Source organism: Acanthisitta chloris, unplaced genomic scaffold (genome assembly GCF_000695815.1).
Source record: "Acanthisitta chloris isolate BGI_N310 unplaced genomic scaffold, ASM69581v1 scaffold3226, whole genome shotgun sequence".
NCBI classification, from domain to species: domain Eukaryota; kingdom Metazoa; phylum Chordata; class Aves; order Passeriformes; family Acanthisittidae; genus Acanthisitta; species Acanthisitta chloris.
The window spans coordinates 27,941-36,367 of NW_008679569.1; the positions used below are offsets into that span (position 1 = coordinate 27,941).

The following is an 8,427-nucleotide window of genomic DNA, read 5'->3' on the forward strand; positions in this document are numbered from 1 at the left end:
CCTTTGCCCGCTCTGCCTTGTGGGACTGTGGTTTGGATTACCTGCATGGGACAGGACATGGAGTTGGCTCTTTCCTAAATGTACATGAGGGTCCTTGTGGTATCAGCTACAAAACCTTTGCAGATGAGCCCTTGGAGGCTGGCATGATCGTCTCTGATGGTATTTAGCACTGGTGATTCTCTCTGGGTGTTGGGAGGGACCAAGCTCTTTAAGAAGCAGAGGAAATAAATTTGACAGTGGTGTAAAGGAAAGGCTGGATCACAAGCTCTGGTCCTGTCTCCTCAGCTTGTTAGTTTAATTGTCATTTAAACTCTCTAGGTAAAACCCCTCTTTAGCTCTTTCATCTTCCATAAAGCACCTTTGCAGCTGGGTGCTGTGGGCCTGCTTCCTGCTCTCCACAGTGCGGACCTCAGGAGAGCTGTGCAGCTGACCAGCCTGGCTCTGGTGTGCTGTGGAAGAACTGGCTGGAGTACAAGGTGGACTCCAAGCTTTCAGGAACTAATCTTGTCTTTGCTATGGGCTATTTGAGGCAGCTGTTAAATCTTTACATGCCTTATTCTTCCAATAGTAATTGAACAGCCTGCTGGGGTTTGCTGAGAGACTTACATTCCTTTGGGGCTGCAAAGTCCTCTCAGGGAGTCAGGGGAGCACTCTCTAAAAGAAGTGTTTTTGAGGAAGGGGTTGCCCACCTGCCTTTCATAAAGACATTAATATTTTCAGAGTTTCTGGTATTTGGAACACATGTATTCTGTGCTCTCTCTTGACTTGCAAGGAGTCTCTCTCTGAGCTCGAGGGCTGTCTGTCTTGTTTCTTCTCTCTTTGAGAACTGCTGTCACCTTGCTCGGGGCTTTCGTGCAGATTAAGTAGAGTCAGAAATTTGTTTGCCTCTGTGGTTGCCTGATGTCAAGATTGCTTAGTGACTTCAGTGGACTAAAGCCACAGAGGGGAAGTTTGGCCATGGGGAATAAGTACTTGCATAGTGCAGCAATGTGGCTTAGTTAATTACTGTCTGTTTCTGCAGAGCCTGGGTATTATGAAGATGGATCCTTTGGGATCCGAATAGAAAATGTTGTCCTTGTGATCCCTGCTGAAACCAAGGTGAATGACCTGCTCGAGATGCACCTTTGTCCATGGCTTGCTGGTTGTAAAACTTACAGTACTGGAACTTGAGGTGGGACCATTCTGCAGACAGTTGAATCCTGCTCAGGATTTCTGGTCTCCAAAACCCTGCATTGGTGAACACTAATTCTAAGTCTCCCTTGCTAATGGGGGCACAGAAGATAGTTCTTCTTCTACAGAGTTTCCATAGGTTTAAATGTATGTGTGAGAGTTTTAAAATGTTTTCTGTTTGGATGTCAAAGACCAGAAGCATCTTTATTTGGCCACTTGGAGTCATTGCTGTATAGTTGGTTGATCTTCTTGAGCTGGGATTTTCCTCTCTGGTAGAGAGTCCTCAGTGGCAGTAAAAACAAAACTACAGACAGATTTTGACACTGTAGTTGCCAGTGTGGCTGGATTATGCCTTTAGAAATGCCAAACTGAAGATGATCATATGGTCATTGTACAACGGTGACCTGAGATATGGCCCTTAAAAAAGGACCAGTGAAAGAAATAACTAAGGTTTATATCAAGATTATTTGCTTGAGCTGTATGAAAAATGTTTCTCTAAGTTGCTACCCTCTCATCTGAATGTTACCTGGGTTGTTCTGTCATGATGACATGAACCGAGGAGCAAGTGTGATCTGGCTGGAGCTATTTCTAAAACTGTACAACCCCTTTGTCTTTCTGCTGCAGTACAACTTCAAAAACAGAGGGAGCCTGACTTTTGAACCCTTAACCCTGGTTCCAATCCAGACGAAAATGATTGATGTTAATTTGCTGACACAAAAAGAGGTAAGTAAAAGAGCTGGTTTGCATTGCCTTCTTTGCTCTAGAACCATCTTGTTCTGCAAGAACCATTGGTGTTGGTTCCATTTCATAGATCCGGACAGTAATCCTGAGCACTCTGACTTATTTTTAAACTTTATCCAGCTTTGAGTGGAGGGTGAACTAAATAAGCTTTTCAGAGGTGCTTCCAATCTAAATTTTTCTGTGATGAAGGCAGCAAGGAACCTGATGATTATGTTGTTTCGTTAGTTCCCTTGATATGATATATGCCACTATCATCTCTTCTCTTTTCCTGCTCTTGCCTTAATTTGATTCTGTCAGACTATCATGCTGTTTCCCCAGGGACTATACTGATGACTGTCCCATCATGTTGTCTATATCGACTTGTGACCAGTCCCATTCAGCCACACCCCATTCTGCAGTACGTATGAACTCTGAGCAGACATCTGTGATACCTGCTCAGCAGCATTTATTTCCTGAATAGCCTCATACTCTAAACTTTGTGTTTAGATCTCCCACTACCATGGCATGTTTCATCCTGTTTTTTCTACCATACTCTTTATTTTGCCTCAACACATCCTCCTTTTCAGAATCATAATGCTGTTTGCATTTCCTTTTACTGATGAGGGCTCTGAAGGGTACATGGATCTGCCCTAAGGTTACCTGTTCAGATCAATAGGGCAACTTATGCCTCAGGAGTGCATTGTCCAGTTATAATTTTGCAAAGCTGTTTATTAAACTATGCCAAGGTAGCTGCTCAGACTTGCTGGAGGCAGTGATTTGCAGAGACTTTACTTGTCAGCTGAACTGAACCTTGGTTCCTCTGAAAACTCAGGATTAATTGCTTCAGTTCCTGCCCTCATCAAATTTCCAAGTCACTTCCATGTATTAGAAGTCTGTCTCTTCGGAACAGGATTCCATCTTAGCCTAACAGCTCAGACTCAAAGAGCACAAGAGCCTACAAATGTCTTTGGCTGTACGTAACTTGTGAGGGCACCAGCTCTTCTGTGTTCATGCTGAATGTCATCCCCCCATTTCTCTAGTGTAACTGGGTGAACGACTACCATCAGAAGTGCAGGGAAGTAGTTGGAGCAGAACTGGAGAGGCAAGGTCGTCATGAAGCTCTTCGGTGGCTCATCCGGGAGACAGAGCCTCTCGTCAGAGTTCAGTAGCACCACAGTGTCTGCAGTGTGTAGAACATCAGGACCACTCGGTGTCACACTTATCTTCGTCTTCTTGGACCTTGACACCACTGGAGAATGTTCTTCAATAAACATTTGGAAATCAGGAAGGGATTTCATGTAGTATTTCTCATCCCGCAACAAGTGCGGGTGATGTGGGGGTAAGGAGGGTTTACTGTCTGAACAAATTTTTTTTTGGGAGGGTTTGAGCACAGAAAAAAGCAAAATAAATGAGCACGTCACCTTTGAAATAGGGGGTCTTATTTCAATAATGGTTCTAAGAGGCAATACTGGAATATTTTATACTGTCTGGTTTTTCACTGTGAAAACTCAGTATTTTTGCATACTTGGGTTCCAGTTGCTAAGATGCTACCCACACAGCAGGACTGATTACTGAATAAAAGATTCCAACCCACTGTTTGCTCCGTCTGCCTTCTCTTGCAGCCAGGGATGTGTTGGCTTTGACTGCCTGAAGAAGGGCAAGAACCTGATCGTCCCACCCTTACATGTGCATCCAGCTCGGACAGGGGAGAAATATGGGTTGGGAAAAAATATGTATCGGGTTGCCCAGTGCTAGGCGCTGGGCAGATGTTATGGAGAGGCCTGGCAGAGGCAGTCAGTTCTGTTCTGTGACAGGTCCTGAAAGGATGTGGTGACACTCAACAGAGATCTGTGTCCTCGAAGCACCCAGGCCAGTACTTCTGTCTATTGTTATGACTTACTGAGTACTTGTCTATCCCGTGGCAGTGCAGGATGTGTGGGCAGTATCATGGAATTGCATCTCTTCCTGGACACAAAGCAATTATTAAATTAAAATAAATAAATGTGCATACAATGGATAAAGGAATAGCTCTGTGGCTTGGGCTCAGTGCGCAGGGACACCTGGTGGTCAGGCGAGGTAGTGCGAGCTGGACGCGGGTGGGAGGGGAGGTCTCTGCTTTTCTCGGAATGCGAAGGGATGGGGTAAGAACATCTTTACTAAAAGAAGTCACTCTCAACATTTACACTGCAACTGTTTCCCTCAAAACCCAGATTCAATATTAGATGTAAAAAGAGCAGTCATAACAGCGACTCGAATTTCTGATATTTCCAAGAAATGTTCTGTGCAAATGGAAATGTTTGTGTACATAATTTTCTTTCCCCTCTGCCCCCCAAGAATTTCTAAGGGAAATACTAATCTCTGTGAAATGACATGAAATCAGTATTTACCTCAAGTTCTGGAAGTTTGAAGCAGTATCATGTAGCCAAACAGAAAAGGATTGGGAAGAGAAACAAAGTTCCTGGCCTCCTAGCTGTGTTACCCAAGAAGGTGATAAAACAAAAGTGCTTTACAAGGTCATTTTCACACCCTGGTCTCTGCAGATAGGTACATGTATTTAAATATCCAAGAGGTTTCCTACCACCAGCTGAAACTTAGCTTTCAGCTCAGCTGTGTTTATGGAAATCAGTCTCACACATCAACTGGTCCAAAGTGTCTCGTGAGTATGTGCTGCCAATTAAAACAGATCGGGGAAGATGTTTCTGCCAAAGGTGCCTGTTGCCTCTGTGGGTACTGACTATGCCACAGGATCGAAGGACAAGTGAGAGGGATCTCTAAACAGGTTGTGCTATGACAAAGTGGATCTTTCCCAGAAAAATCAATGTGTGTTCAGTGAGGCTGAACGTCGAGGAGTTGTCAGCTGAACGCTGCAGCCTCCCCCAGCCCTGTGGGAGCCCTCTGAGGCTGGAAGGCAAGCCCTGCTCTCCAGGGCAGTGGTGGAAGCTCAAGCAGACAACTGCTGGTCTGTGCAGACCTGTGGGGGGACTGTGCTGCTGACCCAGATGTTACCAAGAATGGCATCCTGGCAAAGACCCAGCCTGGGTAGGTTCTCTTCAAACTTAATGGCAGTGTTTTCCACAGTGAGGTGGAAAAAGAGGATTTCTAGCAAACGGAGAAACACAAAAGCTAGGTAAGATTTTCTCCTTGTGGCTCAAAGTCACTATGGCTGGCTCAGACACTTTAGTGGGAATGTGCTAGGTTTGAATGGCCTTATTAGACCTTTTCCCTATCACAATTCCCTCTCTACGATACAACACCAACCTGGGACCATTCCCACACGGATTCCAGAAATTCATGGCTCATTCCCACCCCAAAAGTCTTCTCCAGTGCACAGGGCCAGAGGTGGGTGAATCTGGACTGGTCTTCTCTAGGCACCCCTTTCTCAGAATTGGTGTTTTGAGGGGCAGGACTGACTGACACACATTCCTAACTAAGGCATTTGTCTCTCTCTCTCTTCACGCCTTGAAAACACAACTAAATTTTATAGCCTTTCCTGTCTAAGTTTCAGGTTTCCAATGGAAATTAAACTTGGCCTCTTTCTCATTTTTTTTCTTCTTCCAGGTTTTGATTTATTCTATCAGTACCTGCTTTCCCTGTGTGGCCTCTCCCTTCCTCTCTCCTGGTGGAAGGAAAAAGTTAAGGAAGAGAAGAGCAAGGAAAAGATTGATTTGAAACCAAGTCCCTGCCAGGTTTGGGTTTTATTTTTGCATCAACCATCCACAGAAATAGCCACAAAATTATACTGTTCAAGTGAAAAGGGTAATTTTGTTTAAAAAAATTTATTTTTCTGTAGAGGCTTTTGTTGTTGTGGGGAGGAAGGAAGGAAGGGGCATTTTCAATAACAACGTACCTAATGGTCTATTTTCAAACCATTCTGTTTTGCAGTACTTTTAACCTAATGGGCATCTCGTAGCTTAAGATCATGCTGCAAAGCACATTTCTGCTTCTTAGGCAGCCTCTCCTGCAGGGATGCTTGTGGGGTAAGCCCATCCAGTCCTGTCCCTTCACCAACCCAGGAGCTCAGTGGATAGTTGTACCTCACCACCAGCTGATCCTGTTTCTACCCATGGGGCAGGACTTCAGCAAATTCAAACCATTCTCTAGGTCCATGTGGCCACCCTGATTTATGTCACCAGAGCAATTCTGTCCCTTTCTCAGCTGTTTGTCAATGTCTGTGCTAGAAATCTCTTAACTATGCTATTACTGTGGTATCTGAAATTCTTTGTTTCCCTTGGAATAAAATTTACAGCAGGAGACAGACCTTATTTTCCAGTGAAGGAAAAGCCACATCAGCTTTACCATTCCATCAGGAATCATGATGCATGCATTGGCAATGTGCCTGTTGGTGTACAAGGCTATTGAGGCAAATAGACCATCTCTCCTTGAGCAGAGGGATTCATATTGATACATCACCAGCAGCAAATGCTCCTTCCCTCCATAAGCCAGGAGATTGCTTGGCTTCTCCACAGTCACCCCTGCTTCCTCAAACCATGGGTATTACCTTAAGCATGCCTGGTAGCAGTAAAATGCAGTTGTTTTTTAACTTCTATGGCTCATAACTCACCTGTAGTGGAAAGCCCACTATTGTTTGTGTGACTATTAAACTGGTCACTTTCCATGACAGCTCTTGGAACACGTTTAGATTTACCCCAGCCCAGCCTTAGAAAGAAAAAGAAAACTTCTGAGAACACCATTGCTGAGAGCCTTCTCAGCAAACCCATCAAACTAGCCTGATGTTCAGGCTGCACACAGCAAATTAGCTGCCCAGCAGTGATGAAGAGCTGGGGTGTGTTGTGGGGCATGGATGCTTATTCCTGTGTTTCCTTCAGCAGGTAGGGACAGTGAGAGCCAAGTGGTTGGAGCAGCCAAATATTAAAGTTCTCCTGGGGATCCAGAGATGTTATCTTCTTTCCTTAGCCATTTGTCTTCCTGAGAGGTCTCCTCGGAGTGGTGTGAGGCTGAAGACAGCATGGAGCATTTTTGAAGAAGCTCATGGTATCCTGAACAAGGCTCCTTGGTCACTCAGGCAACTGTCAAACACACCTGCTTGTTGGCACCTGATGCCTGGAGAGGATCTGTCTTTGCCCAACACCATCTCCTTGCACTCAGTGGGGGTGAGTTGGCTGCTGGTGCTAAAGATTATTGTTGTTTATTTTTGTTGACTTGTAGCAATACATGTCTTGTTTCTGGAGTCCTCTGGCTTCTTTTTGGAGAAGAAACTGCAGGTCTGGACATCTGGCAATGGTGTCTGGAGATCAGGAGTTAAACAACTTGCACAGTGTCACTGCCCTCAGCTTGTTTTACATGATTGGACAAAACTCCCCATGGCTTTGGATGTAATAAGAAAAAAAAATGAAACAAGAACCTCTGGAGGGTAGAAATATGAACTGTGTTAGTGCTTAATTAAGTTGCCTATTAACAGTTGTGTAGTGGCCTGGAAGAATTTTAATGTACCAATTAAAGCAAGGAGCTATCTCCTCGGCTTTCCACCACCTCTGGGGACACTGTCAAGAATGGGGAGCTTGCAGATCAAGTGTTGTTTATTTTGCTGCTTCCAGCTTGTTAAAAATTGTTCTAAATTCGGGATGTGGTGGATGCCCACAGAGGTGTTTGCTTCCATGAGGCAGTGGAGCGATGTCTGTCTAATGAAAATTAGCATGGGAAAGAAACAGGACTGTAATGCTCTCCGACCCCATGTTTCTTAGGGTTCCTATGCTCTCCACCCCCATTTTTCTTAGGGTTCTTCTGTGTTGCCACAGGAGGAGGAGGAGGGAGCTAGTGGCCTCAGGACAGGTCCGGGCTGACCGTGAGGTGTATTTGGTTTGGCACACACAGCCTGGACAGCTGGTGTGAGCTCTCAGCAGGGTTTGGAAGGGATGTGCCAAGTCATCCTGCCTGTTCATTGGCTGTCCTGTCACCGTGTCACGCCACCTTTCAGGAGTTTCCCTCTGCTTCCTTGTAAGCTGCAGGGATGGCAGGTTTCCCTTCAGATGCATCTTGTGCAAGGTGGTCAGAGAACATCACTGCTCTCATGCCTAGGATCCTTCTGATTACAGCCAGAAGGTACTTAAGGCTATTTTAGTGCCAGCAGACAGCAGCCTAAGTTGTATCAACAAACAGAGAGAAATTATTATTTTTTATTATTTCATTCAGATTGCTTATATTTTGCTGGCCTGAGGGCTGCTGAAGGTTGCAGGAGAGCTGATTTATTGTGTCTGCCACAATGTTGCCCTGCTCCCATGAATTCAGAGCAATCTCCATGCCCAGGTGGCATTTTTATTAAAAAGTCCAGTTCCATCCATTTTTCATGTATCTGCTGATGGCTCACTCTGGCTCCTGGTGTCAGGGGAGTGCTTTGCCTGGAGATCCTGAAGGTGGGTGACCTCCTGTGTGTGTGCTTGACTCTGAGTCCTTTCTTGCAGCAGTCAGAGCCTGTAACTGCCACACAGAAAGCCACATTGGACTGATCCAGCTTAAAACCCAGTCTGGGGCCAGCATGTTATAAACATCTCCCAAAACAGAGCATTAACCAGCTGGAGG

The 8,427-nt window shown here is 45.2% G+C and overlaps 1 protein-coding gene across 1 annotated transcript in view; it reads left to right on the plus strand.

The window, feature by feature from the left end:
• The window catches only part of XPNPEP1 (X-prolyl aminopeptidase (aminopeptidase P) 1, soluble), a 27,655-nt gene extending 24,161 nt beyond the window's left edge, over nt 1-3,494 (plus strand). The window contains exons 16-19 of the mRNA XM_009077330.1: nt 1-159; nt 1,022-1,098; nt 1,795-1,893; nt 2,931-3,494. Of these exons, the coding sequence (XP_009075578.1) occupies nt 1-159; nt 1,022-1,098; nt 1,795-1,893; nt 2,931-3,059 (464 nt within the window). The 3' untranslated portion in view covers nt 3,060-3,494. The remainder of the gene's footprint in view (nt 160-1,021; nt 1,099-1,794; nt 1,894-2,930) is intronic.
• Nucleotides 3,495-8,427: the final 4,933 nt, after the last annotated feature.